At 41.1% G+C, this 16,157-nt stretch overlaps 3 protein-coding genes across 4 annotated transcripts in view; 2 read left to right on the top strand and 1 right to left on the bottom strand.

The window, feature by feature from the left end:
- Nucleotides 1–439: 439 nt before the first annotated feature.
- LOC134862065 (trypsin-1-like) lies at nucleotides 440–1,713 on the top strand. 2 transcript variants are annotated; one of them, XM_063879748.1, is made up of 6 exons: nucleotides 440–479; nucleotides 662–812; nucleotides 903–1,123; nucleotides 1,212–1,348; nucleotides 1,471–1,572; nucleotides 1,666–1,713. In XM_063879748.1, exons 1-6 carry the CDS (start codon nucleotides 440–442, stop codon nucleotides 1,711–1,713), a joined length of 699 nt encoding a protein of 232 aa, XP_063735818.1. The 2 variants fall into 2 exon arrangements, with proteins under 2 accessions (XP_063735818.1, XP_063735817.1); XM_063879747.1 differs by having other exon boundaries at nucleotides 903–1,171; nucleotides 1,203–1,348.
- Nucleotides 1,714–3,380: 1,667 nt separating this feature from the next.
- Nucleotides 3,381–4,931, top strand: mrpl17 (mitochondrial ribosomal protein L17). Its single transcript, XM_063879749.1, has 3 exons — nucleotides 3,381–3,746; nucleotides 4,304–4,372; nucleotides 4,489–4,931. Exons 1-3 carry the CDS (start codon nucleotides 3,573–3,575, stop codon nucleotides 4,741–4,743), a joined length of 498 nt encoding a protein of 165 aa, XP_063735819.1. The 5' UTR covers nucleotides 3,381–3,572; the 3' UTR covers nucleotides 4,744–4,931.
- Nucleotides 4,932–5,845: 914 nt separating this feature from the next.
- Nucleotides 5,846–16,157, bottom strand: part of tmem145 (transmembrane protein 145) — a 37,103-nt gene continuing 26,791 nt past the window's right edge. The window contains exons 9-15 of the mRNA XM_063878131.1: nucleotides 15,836–15,916; nucleotides 15,480–15,558; nucleotides 14,004–14,097; nucleotides 11,716–11,888; nucleotides 10,880–11,000; nucleotides 10,338–10,526; nucleotides 5,846–8,208 (exon numbers count right to left, since the gene is read on the bottom strand). Coding sequence (XP_063734201.1) covers nucleotides 7,969–8,208; nucleotides 10,338–10,526; nucleotides 10,880–11,000; nucleotides 11,716–11,888; nucleotides 14,004–14,097; nucleotides 15,480–15,558; nucleotides 15,836–15,916 — 977 coding nt within the window. The 3' untranslated portion in view covers nucleotides 5,846–7,968. The remainder of the gene's footprint in view (nucleotides 8,209–10,337; nucleotides 10,527–10,879; nucleotides 11,001–11,715; nucleotides 11,889–14,003; nucleotides 14,098–15,479; nucleotides 15,559–15,835; nucleotides 15,917–16,157) is intronic.

The raw sequence follows: 16,157 nt of genomic DNA, 5'->3' as shown, positions 1-16,157 counted from the left end.
CATTGCACTAAGAAGGAGCTAAAGTAAATGATTGAAATGCATTTTTAAACAGAAGGAAAAACCCTCTGAAAGTCCTTCAGAGAAGAACCATATGGGTGTTCTCTCCATGCGTCATAAAGGAATTGATTCTCTTCAATAAGTCTTTAATTATTCGGAGAACTACTACAAAGTCTCCTTTGAAATACAAGTCACCCACAGTGTTAATACCTTGATTCTTCCATTTAAATACAACCACCATAAGGGTTTGAAGGAGTTGTTTGCAAGTACATAAAGTCACATGTTGGCAGAGTTTTAGGGAGTGTGGAAAAGTTTACCCATCAGCACTATTTGCAGGGCTTTCATTGGTTAGCCCCATTGGGTGTGTCTCAACAGATTGCATAGGTTAAAGTGCTGGATAAAAAGCCAGCATGGGTCGAGGAAAATCAACCGGACATAAATCATGAAGTCTCTGGTCTTTGCTCTGCTCTTAGGAGCTGTGTGTAAATATGGATTGATTTAGAAAAAAGGAAACCGTAAAAAAACAAATCGCTGAATATATCTTAAGTCGGGAATAGTATTTCTCTCGCATTGGAGATGATTTACATGCCAAAGAAAACAATGAGACAGAGGAGACATGTTGGACACTGGTATTGATTCTTCTATGAATCTTTGTTTTTCTCAGTTGCCACAGAGGATGACAAGATCGTTGGAGGGCAGGAGTGCGTGCCTCACTCTCAGCCCCATCAGGTGTCTCTGAACTCTGGCTACCACGTCTGTGGCGGCTCCCTGGTCAATGAGAGCTGGGTGGTGTCTGCTGCTCACTGCTACAAGTTGTGGGTACTCCCCAAACATAAACAAACTAACTTCTGTAACCATCCCTTTTATTCAACCTGTCTCACCTGAAACTTTTATCTCTTTTGCAGCAAAATGGACATCGTCCTCTGTGATCACAACCGTTGGTTCATGGATGGAAATGAACAGATCATCTCTGCTGAACGTGTGATCCCTCATCCCAACTACGAGTCCTGGTTGGTTAACAATGACATCATGCTGATCAAGCTGAGCAAGCCCGCCACCCTCAACCAGTACGTGCAGGCTGTGGCTCTGCAAGCAACTGATCTTTTACAACGTCATCCATGTCAAAGCCCACTGAGACAAACGTCTTTTCTGACATTGGGCTATATAAATACACTTTGATTTGTCATTGTGTATCTTATTCTGCGTCTCCACAGCTGCTGACAGTAACAAGCTGCAGTGCCTGAACATCCCCATCCTGTCTTGTGAAGACTGTGATAACTCTTACCCTGACATGATCACTGATGCCATGTTCTGCGCTGGAGACCTTGTGGGAGGCAAGGACTCCTGTCAGGTAAGCATCTCTGCTGTTGCAAAGTGCACAAATATATATATATATATATATATATATATATATATCCCCCACACTTTCATAAAAGTTAAATGAATTTCAAACTGCTTTGCTTTCCCACTCAGGGTGACTCTGGTGGTCCTGTTGTGTGTAATGGTGAGCTGCAGAGTGTTGTGTCCTGGGGCTTTGGGTGTGCAGAGAAGAACCACCCTGGTGTCTACACCAAGGTAAAAAACAAGTTTCCCATAGCAATAATTTATTTATCAATACCTGCTGTGACATAACTTTTTCCAATTCCCTTTTCCTTTCTCTTGCAACAGACCTGCATTTTCACAGACTGGCTGCAGAGCACCATGGCATCTTACTGAGACCCTTCTGATAACACCTCTACTACAGCTGCCTGGTATTACACTGCAGACCCCTGTGTCACTGTAACCTTGCCTTTTGAAATAGAGTTTGAAATAAAATGGTAAACAAGTTGTGATTTTATTTTGCATCACTCTCTTTCACTTTCCTGTTGATTTGTCTGTCAAATCAACAGGAAAATGAAATCAGTGGTACTCAGATCTTGTAGTTAAGCAAAAGTAGAAGTACAAGAGTGTAAGCTGGTAAAAGTGCAGCTAGTTTTAATAACTGAGTATACTGCAAGGTAGCTTGTGAATTTACTCCAGGTGGAACTAAAGTCTGATTTAAAGTAACTACAAGTACAAAATAAACGTAGTGGATTAAAAGTACACGGTTTACCTCAGAATTGTAGTGGAGTATAAGTACACAGTAGCACAAAATGGAAATACTCAATTAAAGTACAACATTGTAATAGTAAAAGTACAGTACTTGAGTAAATCTAAGTAGTTTCTTCCCATCTCTGACTACTACCAGAAGATGCAAAACCAGAAAATGACATGTTTTCAATTTGACATAATGTGCAATTTCACAATAACATTACAATTGATATAATCGGACTGGGCCCTTACCTGCGCTCCTGAATTGGCTGCTTTAGGCTTCTGCTCAACTCCACGTTTGTATTTGGTGTAAATTTGGGCAATTTAGCGACGTGTGTCCTTCCTTGTCCTGCTGCGTCCATGTTTGGTAATCCTCAGAGAAAGATGCTGGAGTCCTGAAAGTCTGTTCTTGGCACCATCCCCTCAGAATTGGACACACACGTGAAGAAAAACATCGTCTTCCCTGACAAGCTAGCAGTTAGCCACTGTTGTCCTGGAGACAGCTTCGAGTTAAAACTGTTTTTAGTTTGGTTTAATCCAATATTCCCTGGCGGATGCGCAACAACGTTTTCTATCTCAAGTTTTCTTTTAAAATGAAGAGTGTTTTACGGACAATAATCCACATAATTAGTGATGAATTTACTCAAAACTTGTGCAAACTGCAGAGCAACGAAGGGATCACTGCAGTGGGGCAACAGGTAATCAGCCGCAGGTGGCATGTGTGCCATCCTTTGCGCATGCGCATTGATGTTTTCCCCCAGCCTCTTATCAAGAACTATTAGAATAACCAACTTTATATCTATAGCACCTATTGTACAATACATGCAGCACAGTGTTTTTCACAAGGGGGAATTTGAGAAATAATGTACATACAAATTGTTAATAATAACATTAACCAGACTCAAAATCAGAATCCCTTTATTAGTCCCGTAGCGGGGAAATTCACAACGTTAAAAAGCGACATAAAAAGGCAAGCAATAATAAGTAGTTATTGCTGTTAAATATGGTGAAAGGGCACACACTAGAGATAAAAAAATAAAAATAAAAATAGAGACAATTAAGTGCTTATACAGGCACTTGGCAACAAAAGTAAAGAGCAGCAGCATTTAAATAGTGTACATATTACGGTTTGTTTTTAAAAATGATCATGGTTATTGCAGACAACTAAAAACAATTAAAAAAATATACAAGGATGGTAATATAAATAATCAGATAAACAATCTATATAATACAAATGTTTTCTGTGGTTCTTCGCTCTTACCGTTTCTGGTTACAGTCAGTGAGTACAGCGGAACTATTGCTCCCTAGCTCCGTGACCAAGTCGGACACATTCGACGGCGCACCACCAATGTCAACTTCGCACCGACATCACTGACCTCATGATTTGTAATAACATTGGAGTCTGACTCATGAAGTAGACAGAGGACGGGTTAAACAGATTATATTCTGTAACCTTTTCACGTTTTGTATAGTTTTTTCTGTTGAGGTGACTCTTACCGGACAAGATGCGCCTCACGCTGCAGTTGTTGATCTCTCACGGCCGGGTGGCCCGGAAGATGGGTCTGGGCTCGGAGTCCCGGATCAACATGCTGCGGAACCTTCTAACAGGACTGGTCCGGCACGAGAGGATCGAAACCACGGCGGCCAGAGCCGATGAAGTCCGCTTCTACGCAGAAAAGGTACCGACCACGACCAGGACATGCTAACACTGCTAGCTGCAATTGAGGCTAATGTCACAGCACTTTGAGCACCTAGAAATAGTGACATGTAGATAATTGAATCATAATATGCACATTTCGACCTGTGTTGCTGCAATATGCACCAGCTATTTAAAGTGAAAGAAGAAAAGTCAGTGATATTGTAGAAATAAGGGGACAACAGTAAATGGAAGGCTAACATGTAATAAAGTTAAAAGGATTAATTAGTGTGTAAAAATAAGTTAAATGTAATATCTTTAACAAGTTGAGTTATAAACAACATTGGCTTTCAGGAAATACCTTATGGAATATTTAGGATAAATGAACAACATTTATTTCTGTCTTCTGATGTTATGATCAAGTGAATAAAATATATACAGAAAAAGAAACTTCAAAAACGACCCATCAAATTTCAAAATACTTATATAATGGAAACGCTCAATGATAAAACATATTTAAATATTGATCTACAAATTCTATTTCCCTTTCCATAAACACTTGGTCCTGACTATATGCGTTTCTTGTTTTTGTTTCCCCAGCTGGTTGACTACGCCAAAAAGGGAGACACTGATGAGAAAGCGATGAAAATGGCCAGTTTCTGGATGACGGTACGTCTCTGCAGCTCTTCTCAGCTTTGTGAAGTGACAAGCTGTTTCACTCTATATGTAAAACTGTTCATCTAAAGTTGTGTTGTGGTTTTTTTTTTGCATTTGCTTCTCTTTAGGAAAAGGATCTGGTCCCGAAGCTTTTCAAGGTCCTTGCTCCACGGTTTGAGCCTCACTCGAGTGGCTACACACGGATGGCACGCATCCCAAACAAGGCAAACCTGGACAAAGCCAAGATGGCCGTCCTGGAGTACAAAGGCAACCCCTTCCCACCTTTGTATCCTGTGAAAAAGAAAAATGAACTGGCACTCGTCAACCAGCTGCTCAAAGGCTACAGAGAGGAGAGGGCACAATACTTAGCATCAAAAGCTTGATTACACCCATCCGGTGTTGGATCAGTGATGTGGCCGCTGACGGATGATGGTCGGGTGAAAAGCCTCTGAAGGGTTGCTTGTAGACGCTGCAGGTTATGGCTTATAGACACTGATACGTTTCTTCCCCAAAAACCTTGCTGCAAATGGACAATTATTACTGATGATGTATAAATAAATTGTATTTCTTAGAGAGAGATTTGTGTAATTATTTGAACAATATTTGGGCATCGCAATGCAGAAGAGGAAAAAAAAATCATGTTTCTAATAAATATTTAAAGCTCATCACACAGCGGCTTGGGTCTGAATCCAACCTGTCGCACTTTGCTGTCTGTCACCCGTCACTACTTTCCTAGTTATGAGACAGATACAAAAAAAAGTGATCAAAGCAGCAAAGAAAGAGATATCCTGACCTTTCCTGATTATTGGTCAGGCTGCAAAATCATAAACATTTTTTATAAGTCCGCCTGTTTTTCTACATCTCCATTCTGAAAAAAGTCCTCAGTTTCCCAGGACTGCAGAAACCCTTGTTGGCATTGTGAAGGGTCTTATCTGTACTGCTTATTTTATCATCCATCCACATTAAAACACCTGACGATGTGTCTTTTAAAAACAAAAGCACAATTCCGGTATTATCAGGTCATTCTATTGGGTTGCAATACATGTGAAAGGCAGATGTAGATAGATAAACAGGAGTAAGTGAGTTAAATACTCATGTAACCACAAAATAACTCCTGAACTGAACACACATTTTCACAGAATAATTAAAGAAGTCTGCTCTTTTCCTGGCAGTGATTAGCCTGAAAGCTACTTACAAATATAGAAACCCTAAGTGGAGAACATGCAGAGAGCTGCAATTTGTTAGGACCGTGCACTTCTGTGGTCACAGAGCGGGAATCTGGCAGGGACAGAGAAAATAATTAGGCTATCCTACACAAAATGTTGACCAGCCTGGAGTCTGTCCCTGTGGTGTTTTTACTTTAATGAAGCCTAATGAGAACAGATTCTAAATATGATTTACGGATATTAGATCAACACTTTTGGACGCATGCCCTTGTCCTAACTGGAACACAGCAGCCAAATAACACACACACCCAGACGAGCCTTCTAATAAAACCATATTTTTTATTATTTTGGCAAAAAGTGTATATGTACAGCGTATTTAGAGTTGTCATTTCACACCATTAAAATGCATTTTGAACAGTGCTTTAGTGATGTGCTCTTAACCAGATCGCTCTGAGTAGCCTAAAAGCTGTGCTGTTGTCTGTCATGCATACATAATCTCTTTGCGTCAAGTTCTCCCCACTTAGTGTCTCAGTCCTGTAATTGTACGTCCATATACACAAAGATTGAAGCGGTGATACAGTGTCAGTGAGCATGTTTGTGTCTATGAAGTCAAGTAATGGCAACCGCTACAATAGGCAGACAAACGGCAGACATGCCAACAATCAGAATTAACGACTAATGCTCTTAATTCAAGTATCATTCGGTTTCACAGACTACGTTACACCTCTTACAAGTTACACACCACAGTCCTAACATCCTACGGTACTCCATTACAGCAAAACTGCCATTGATAAAACTGTGGACTATAAACTGATTTCCATTTCTATGAATCAGAAATCAATAAGCATCTTTTTTTTTTTGTTTCTGGATTGCAGAAAGCTAGTGGTAAACTCAGGGACGATCTTAAATGACAATTCAATGTTAAATGACATTGACTTAGCGTGATACTCTGCCTATAATGTCCGGGCAGTCGATGACATGACTGTATTTACAAGTGTATGCATGTGGAATACTATGAGTGTCAGTGGGGTGAATAGAGGTTTCAAAGCAGTCCTATAAAGGTGACGGCATCACGAATAAAACAGACTAAGACCAGGAACATTAAAGTGCTCCATGCAGGACAGACAAAATGTACACTTGTGTTACCGTTTTCACAGTTCATCTACAAAGCCTTGTTTTTGTTATAGCTCAATATTAGGGGATACAAAACTAGTATTGTTTGTTCAGATTCAAAGTGAAATAAAGCCAACAAATATTCAGGTACTAGACAGGGGTGAGGATGACGTTACTTGTATTTTAAAAAAGGCAGCCCCCCCCCCCCTTTGCTCTTGGATCCTCCATCCTGGATGTTGAAAATATTACTAAAGGAGTATTGTAGTGTTCCAGTTACTACAAAATCACCCCTGTCCTTGTGCTGTATTGCATCAGTACATTCACCAACGTCTACATACACAGATATGACATTTTTGAGCAGGCATATTCTGCACAAATTCAACTAAAACTGACGTAGTATATTATTGGTTTTAGACAGTGCAAGGTTTCAATCACCAGAATTGATCCAGTCAAAAAAAATACGTACGCCTATTGTATGTATTCACAATGTTATAGATCTCAATACACACAATAAGCGAATATCGTATGGTCACGTGGAGTTACATATATCAGCTTTCAGGACGGGAAATACGATACAAACATGCGTGTTTTACGAGTACCTAGAAGTGCCCACAGTAAACGTGACATTTTACATTTACACATCAGCATATCAATCCAGAATAACCAGCTGCGATGAAGGCATATAAGAATATAAATTAACCCAACAAACTCCATATAATATCTATGCTTTATCAAAATGTGTCAAACATAAAAAAGTCTTGTTTATTTTATTTCTTTTTTTACATGACTTGGATAAATGTAATGGGAGGAGATCTTTTTGTCTGATGGGGGAAACAAACCTAAACAATTTCCTTTTTTGAGATAAATCTAGACAGAGTGGTAGCTCTCTCGGGTTTTAGCTATTTACAAACTCCTACTGACACACCATCAATGCCTCATGCATTTTTGATCAGGAGTATTTCAAGAATTTTGTTCATTTCCGCGTCGTGCACAGCCATCATCCTATTGCTCCGGCTACATCCACTTTGTCATCCTCCTCCCCGTGTGCCTCTCACTGGTCAACATCAAATATTTATTGCTTCTTTATTCTTTAACACGCTCTGCACTCCTATCTCACAGCCCTAACCCCCTCACTCTTCTAGGTTATTTCCATTTGCAGGTGCAAAGAGACCGTTTAGGGATTTGCTTTGCTGATGATTACTCTTCATCGTCCATCCGTGCGTACTTCTTTTTTGGCCGTCTTTGAACAGCATCACCTTCACGACTCTTTCTTTACTTTGTATCGTCTGTTTCCTCGATTCCTTCCCCCCCCCCTCCTTCCCCCCCCCCTCATGCCTTCGTCCCGAACGCTCCTCCTCCTCCGCTCTGCATGCTGAAATACTCTGTGAAGGAAGGGAGCCGGGGCGGCAGCGGGGGGGAGCGTGTGGCCTGGCGCGGGGGTATCGGAGGCAGAGGTGGGGGTAATATCGCCGTCAGGTCGGCTGCGGTGGTGATGATCTTCTGCTCGCTGTTCCTTGGCACATCGGCTCCTTTACGGGCCACCGTCTCCTCCACCGTTTTCACCGGGTCCTGGAAGGAAGAAGGTGATGTTCTTACTTTGCTGTGCTGACCCTCTGGATGGAGGCTACTGTGTGATGTGGACCTTGCAGACACAATCACTCACACCATACTAAACACATACCTGACAGCCTCCTCTAAAGACCACCGATGCTCTAGTAGTTATAAAGGTCAAGGAATATCACACATGTCCAGCAAACTGTATAAAGCATCCTCCCTTTCCTCGGACTTAAAGTAAAAACTGTCCTTATTCTACTGGATCTGGAACCCCTTGATTGCCTGGGAGTCTCTAAATCTCAGAGGAATTAGTCTGGACTGATCGATCTTGGCTGGAAAAAGGAATTAATCTAATAACTTGTTGAAAGTGTGCGAGTGTATTAAGTATTTATTAATGGCTTCCCCAGGTGGGACCCACCACTCTCCCTGAGCTGTTTGGTGCATATACTTGTATATTTTTCTCTCCCCGTTCTTGTATTTATTGATTCCTTAAGGTTTTATCTTTTGTGAAATGCTTTCCCTGACCTCCAGTACGTTACAAACGGACCCTCTGGTCATTAGTGCTTACTCTCACATAGACCTGGTTGATACGGTTGACATTATCATGCACGTACTAATAACCATACACTGTATATTTTATGATGCCTATGTTTTTACATCCTGGCGGCACCTGGAATATTTTTGACATCCTCCTTGCTCCATCTTTTTCCGTTCTTAATACATCGCAGTCTCCCGAATGATTTGGACTCTTCATTATGTTTGTTGATTTCATTGTCAGTGGATTCTTTGTTTTCATGTACTTCGTATCAATGGTTCCTTTACAAAGTTACTAAAACAGTGAGACATTTAGAATTACCAAACATTTAGATGTTTGTTTACATTAAAATCAGTATTTCATTTACCTTTATGAACTTTACCCAATTTGACAAACTTTTGGCATATTTCTTTTATTTGTAAATGGTTTTTCTAGACATTTCTAAATGTGTGCACCACAGAGGCACCTGCAGTAACTGTGAAGTTTACCCCTCAGGCCAAATGCTACCTAACAATAACACTGCATGCCGTACTGTTTTTAAGCAACAGAGACAAGACTTACATTTATTTTTCACCAACTCACCTTTGTGCATTGTCTTCTAATTAGAAGTCTGTGACAAATGCAGCTACTCTGGTGCTACTGTAGGTTCCTACCACAAAAAGTATGAAGACTACATTCTGAAACATACGGGCTTACATTAAAACATCAGGACCTACTTCCTTCACCTCATTAGAGTTGCTATCTAACCTTATCAATCAAAATGAGCTTAGTTATATTTTACTTTTATATATTTTAGGTCCCTTTTTATACACAGAAAACGTGAAACCTGTCTTTCCTTTTCATGACTTAGTGTTGCTTTTTGTCATCTCTGGTTTGTTTTTGTTGTATCTTCCTGTAATTAGTGTCTGCACATGTATTGGTGTATGAAGCCAAACCTTCAGAGCTCTTCTTCTGTCACTTATTTCTGTGCAGTATGAAAAAACGTCCACAGATTTAAAACTTCCCTGAGCTGGAAAATTAATCACAGCAGACACAATGCCTTAATTTGCTCTTGTCACACTTTCTATTAAATCATTATTTCCTTGTGCCTAAAGTGTGTTCCTATCAGTGCCTGTGCTTTGTTACGCTGTGCTTACCGTCAGTTTACGCCAAGACATAATCCCAGAAAAACATGTCCTCTCACAAACTATGTTTCACTGATGACTTCCAATTTGAGGCATCTTTGTTAGATGAGACAGCAATTAATTTCAAGCTAGGTTTGACACGGTAATATTTGCATTTTGAGAGCTTCAAAAAATGATAAAACTTAGTTTAATCTAATTACATTTTGCGAGCACTGCAAGACGCTACGTTAGGAGGTGATTAACCTGAATATAGAGACACTAACAGTCAAGGCTGTGGAGAAAAACCCGAATATGTGGAGGAATTTAAACCTTTTACACAATCTTTTTTGACCAAATATCCACATTAAGCTGAGACTGTAGCGTCTACTATTGGTGCTTTCACCAAAAATGGACACATTGAACCTTTCTCTTCTGTGTCTTCTACTCCAATAACTTCAATCTAAGATATTAAGCATGCATCCATAACCATGTGGGGTTACACTCACTGAATGGATGGAGAACAGCTCAGTGAAGTTGGGTTGCGAGTCTCCCAGGAAGGAACCGTTTCCATAGGCATGATGGGGGAAACTCTCCGCCCCTTCGCCTGCTTTCGGACTGGACAGCAGGATCCCGATCTGAGACGTCCGGACGTGATATGGGAAGTTCTTATTGGCTGCTGAGGGTCGTGTGATAACCTAAAAAGGAGAAAACGATTGTTACTGATTCCTACGTGTTTAATCTATGTATGGATCGTTTAGAAGAGCTACCACACAGCTAGAACATATAAGAGTGAGAAGACGTGATTGTAATGCATGCAGCAAGCAGGAATATAAACAGGGATTTGTGAAAGCATTACACTAGAACAATGTGTCAAAGGTGAGGTAGAGGTAGATAATGATGAGTGGAGGAGACAATCAGCATGAGCAGTTATGACTCAAGGATACAAGGATAGGGAATAATGTATGACTGACAGCGGCAATAATGACTCTTGAACAATGTTAGATATGAAGGGTGTGTGTGTGTGTGTGCGTGTGTGTATGGTACACACAAGGAACACGATGTGGGCGTAGAGGTGGATGCCGAGCTGAATGCCGTTTACGATCTTCTCCCGAGCCCAACGAGGAATCCCAAAGTTGGCGATCAGAGCCATAACAGGCACTGCGAAAAACCTGAAAAAAACACACCCAGTGAGTAGATTTAGGATAACGACAAACACATTAAAAGAAAAGAAGAGATTTTTTTTTAATGGCGAGAGAAAGAGAGGCAGACAGACAAGAAAAAGATCTCACAGAAAGATAAAGATCGAAGGAGGGGAGAGCCATAGATAATGAGGCGGGAGATAGAGGCGGGAGATAGTGGCGGCAATGAGAGCAAAAAACGGAGATAATATTATTCTTTGTAATCTACTCTTCATTTGAAGCTTGTGCTCTTAAATCCAGTGAGTGAAGGGCAGTGGATGTGTATGTAGAAGAGTTTCTCTCGGGGTTGTTCAAAGGAAAAACACTTTCCAGTAGAAAGCTTTAAACTACCCAGCACACATTTATGGGAGAATAAATTATTCTAATGGAAGAGACCTCATCGGATGGGTAAAAATAGCTGTTTTCCTCTAGCAATCATTCACTCAAGCACAATTATCTTATCTGTTAGCAGAGCACAGAGGTTGGGAACACAATGCTGTGGAAGGGCAGTGTAAAATAAACAACTTTTCACTCCCGTGCCGCTGAAGCACCTGCTATCTCGTGCACATTTTTTACCGAGCGGCATAAATTATTCAAATTGAAGACAGCTCAAACAGAGAAAAGAGCGTTTTTCTACTCCTGCAAGCTCACTCAGGTGCCATTATCCTTGTCGAGGGCAGAGTGGAGGAGGCCGTGCGGGTCTCACCATAGTGTGTACGTGGTGAAGAAAGGGATGTAGAACGGTTGTTTCTCAGGGTAGTGTTTCAGAGACACCAGCACGGCGTAGCAGAACCACACGTAGGCCAGCAGCTGCAGGCCCATCAGTCCGTATCCTGCGGGGCTGTCGTAGGCGTACAGCACTTCACCTGGGTCAAAGAACTGCCACAGGAACATCAGGGGTTATGATAAAATGCAGACACACGCATTACACCAGCTTAAACCTTAAGTCTAGAAAATATGAATCTTTTTGGCTCGGCTTCACATTGTAGTCTGGGAAAGAACAAGATATTGTTTTGTTTTTTCTGTGAGCCATCTTCATCTCTCTGAATATATTTTGCACATTTCTGTGCAGCCCTCCACTTTAAAGTGTAATGAGCTGCACTTGGTCATATATTCATTTTTAAGGATTTTTTAAATTAAATTTGGTGCAAATAATTGTCTTTTTTAATGTTAAAGAGTTCTAAAAATATATTTTATTTTTACAATTGTCATATTTTTGACATAGCTAATTCCTTGTATGTGTAAGAGTAGCTGGCAATAAACTTGATTCTGATTCTGATTATTGCTGACATTGCTCGTGGTTCAGCTGCACTGCGATGACCGAGCCAGATCTCAGCATCTGCAGGAATCTTTGACAATGACACCTTGTCTCCACAACTGGGGCATCAGTATTTGTGAGCACGTGTGTGTGTGTGTGTGTGTGTGTGTGTGTGTGGCTTGCAGAAACCAGATTGCATTTCACAGTCCAGTGAGTGTATAGGGTTACCTCCTGCTACATAATGCATAGGTTTTACGGCTCGTTGTGGTTTTTTTTTTTTGAGGATCGAACCACCTGAGTCATTCTCCAACTCCAGGCTCAGTACCAAGAACACTCTTCAACTCTATATTCCATTTCCAATTGTAACCTAGTTTGGCGTATTTTTAGCAGGAGCTCCCCTGAGTTTTGAGCTCTTGAATAGCAGGGTCTGCGTAAGAGGGCAGGCAGCAGATGAATGACACTGCTTCAGATCCACATTTTGTAAAGTGAGCGCTATAGGCTCTGGTGATAAATATAGCTTGGATAATTCCCCAGCACTAGTCCCACTGGGTCATTAACGGGCTGTATTCAAAGACTGTAATCTACTGTCCCTGATTGCAGCATCATTACATCGCCATCGGACTGTGCATAAGCCTCTGCAGCATGCACAGTAAGTAATGTATGGAAGTGTAACACTCCCCAGTGTCTAATTAATTCATGAGAGCTGATGCTCAATATGCTATAACATCATAGCGGTTGAAATATGTTTCTGTCCTTACACACACAGACGCAGCGTGATTAATGAGAGTGTAGATCTCTCAGTATGCTGATTAGTAAAACTTTTAATCAGGAACCCTTAAAGAAGCGGTCATTGATTTAAGATGTATTATCTTACGGACAGCAGCAAGTACTATAAACCTCTATAATTGTGTTTAAGTAGAGGGTCGCCTTGTTGTTTCTCCTAGATAAAAAAAAGTAGAGCTTTTTAGACAGAAAAAGCCCACGTTGATACGGATAGTCTACTTTGTTGAATATTTACGATATTAAATATAAAGATATGAAAGAATTGCAGATACTGTATTGACAGTCTAGTCAGAAATATTCATGCTGGGCTGAAATCAGATGCTGCTTTCAAGTCACTCTGAAGTGATGTGATGTTATTCTGTTACATCCCCAATGAATTGATGCGTTTCTGTCTAGAAAGTGTTAGAAAATAGTGAAAACTCCCCACCGTCATGTCCCAGAGACAAGGCTGAAGTCTTATATGTTCTGTCTACTAAATAGTCCTAATGCACATAATATAAAGTTATGTAATTGACATTCATATAAAAGATGCACAGACAATAAATCTTCACGTTTTAGGAGCTTAAACCAAAGAAATACTTGAAAGAAAAAATGAAAAAATGAATTAATATGATGATAAATATATATATATGATAAAGTATTGCTGAAAATAACTGACATTTGTAAACTCAAAATTAAAAACAATAAACTTGTTTAAATTTATACATTTTAATTTAAAAAGTATGGAGTTTTTTTATTGAAAAGTACCTTTAATGTCTGTGGGTTTCAACGCACTTACATGTAAATCACGTCAGGCTTTGTGGATTGTATACATTCCCATAGATGTTGAGTAATGAACAGTAGCCAAAGTGATGACTACAGAGCTACAGTGTGTGTGTGTGTGTGTGTGTGTCTGTGTGTGTGTGTGTGTGTGTGTGTGTGTGTGTGTGTGTGTGTGTGTGTGTGTGTAGTACCTCTGCCTCGTAGATGAAGAGGATGACGTAGGTGATTGTGTAGACTGTCATGTAGATGCTCAATTTAACCGACCCACTGTGACTGATCCTCGCCCTGACACACACACACACACACACACACACACACACACACACACACACACACACACACACACACACACACACACACAAAGAGGGTCACGGGTCACACACAAGTTAGCGGAAGATAAGAAACAACAGAGGGCGTGATGCAGTGAAACGCACACACACACACACACACACACACACACACACACACACACACACACACACACACACACACACACACACACACACACACACACACACACACACACACACACACACACACACACACACACACACACACACACACACACACACACACACACACAGTCACAGATGTGTTTCCCTACACACAAAGCAAAGGCAGCCTAATCTAAAATGCAGCACAAAGGGACAGATGTGCTGAGATTAATAAATATAAAATGACTCATGGACATGACAGGCTCTGGAAAAAGCTGTCCGCATCACAAGAGCAGAAATTAATACTTCTCTATTTGCCGTCAACAAATCAAACGAGCATTTCCAAACATCTTTTACTCAGACTAATGCAACCAGAGAAAACACAAGTTGCCGGGTAGTTATCTGCAAAGTGTCAACTTATCAGTTACGGCAGATAAACACCCGTGGTTTAAGCTTGATGATGATGCACTTTTTAGGTTTAGTCACCGGGGTTTTAAGAGGGTTTAATAAGTCTCACAGATCAGAGTCTGCGGAGCCCAGAGGAGGATGTAATCCCGGAGTTGAAAAGCCAGCTTAAATCTTGCAAGCTCAGTTTTTGCTACAAGAGTTCAGACTGGAAAATATCCACAGAGATTCAAATGAGCCCCGAGCAAGACCAATCTTGTGAGCAGTGGTTTAGATGATGACTCGCCACGAATCAAAGCCTGTTATTTATAATTTAGCTGTTTCTTGTATACTGACTTAAGCAACCAACATCCAGGAACGGCTTGGGGGAAATCTAACAATATTTAGGAACAGCTGGCTGGTTTTATAGCCGGACTTTCGAAATTGGAATTGAAAACCAGAGAGGGCTCTTCAATCATCTATTGTGCGGGCTATTTGAAGCAATGCCTGCCCCTGAGCTAATGTCCACTAAGCCTTTGCCAGAAAACAGGGCGCGAACCATTAGTTTGTCAGCTGCAATGCAGGGCAAAAGGTAATCCTGCAGACACAATAACAACATAATGTTCACAGCAGAGCAGCATCCATCTATCTCATTCCCCTGACATATCAGGTGTTCATCCACTCCATCGCACCCGACGTACTAACTGCCTTTCTGACTGACACCTCACAATGTCGTGACATGAGATACTGTTATGATTGTGACAGCGAGAGACAGCATGGAAAAAAGGTGACAGGATTGCATGAGAAAAGAGACAAATATATACATGAAAATAAGGTGCAGACCCCCACCTGGTGACGGTGAATCCTTTGCCCAACAATATGAGCATCAGCAGGAACACCAAGAAACTGACGGAGAACAGTAATTTCCCTGGAGGCGAACAGAGACAAAAAGTGAGAAAGAGAAGAGGGTAATTAGGTTGAGGTTTCCGAATCGGTACAATCAGTGGGGAGAGACAAAACCAGGTCGCCGTACACACACACACAGAATCATGCATGGTGCTGCCCGTGCAATATCAAACCACTTCTTCACTGCACACACATTCATCATCGTCCTCTCATTCATTCTGCTCGGGCGCTGAGTGATTTTCCAGTGCAGAGGCAGTGTCAGTCAGTCAGTCAGCGGCCGACGAAGGAGAAGAACTCACCGAGTAGTTTCAGGCTTCCGTTGCCAACTCCATCTGTAGCGTACAGGCCCCAGTAGACACAATGGAACAACAGGCTGAGCACTGCCAAGGAGAACAACACAGGGAGGAGAGGAATGGGATAAAAATAAGAGGAAGGAGAAGAAAAGATAAAAGAGGAAGTAGATGTCAGAGACACAAAGTAAAGAAAAGATAGAGAAGAGAGGAGACAGGGAGGTGATAATGAGGAAAGAGAGAGGGCAGGGGAGAGGGGAAGCGAGTCAGAAAAAGAAGAGGAATTGATGAAAAGGAGAGGAAAGAGAAGCAGAAGGCTTGAGAGAAGGGA

This window comes from Eleginops maclovinus, chromosome 3 (assembly GCF_036324505.1).
Source record: "Eleginops maclovinus isolate JMC-PN-2008 ecotype Puerto Natales chromosome 3, JC_Emac_rtc_rv5, whole genome shotgun sequence".
NCBI lineage: Eukaryota > Metazoa > Chordata > Actinopteri > Perciformes > Eleginopidae > Eleginops > Eleginops maclovinus.
Note: the sequence above shows the minus strand (reverse complement) of the source record. Positions and strands in the feature narration are given on the sequence as shown.

Coding starts and splice junctions, on each gene's coding strand:
- mrpl17 (XM_063879749.1), top strand. CDS start 3,573: ATGCGCCTCACGCTGCAGTTGTTGATCTCTCACGGCCGGGTGGCCCGG. Junction 3,747..4,303: donor TCCGCTTCTACGCAGAAAAG/GTACCGACCACG, acceptor TTGTTTCCCCAG/CTGGTTGACTACGCCAAAAA. Junction 4,373..4,488: donor TGGCCAGTTTCTGGATGACG/GTACGTCTCTGC, acceptor GCTTCTCTTTAG/GAAAAGGATCTGGTCCCGAA.
- LOC134862065 (XM_063879747.1), top strand. CDS start 440: ATGAAGTCTCTGGTCTTTGCTCTGCTCTTAGGAGCTGTGT. Junction 480..661: donor TCTGCTCTTAGGAGCTGTGT/GTAAATATGGAT, acceptor TGTTTTTCTCAG/TTGCCACAGAGGATGACAAG. Junction 1,573..1,665: donor ACCCTGGTGTCTACACCAAG/GTAAAAAACAAG, acceptor CTCTTGCAACAG/ACCTGCATTTTCACAGACTG.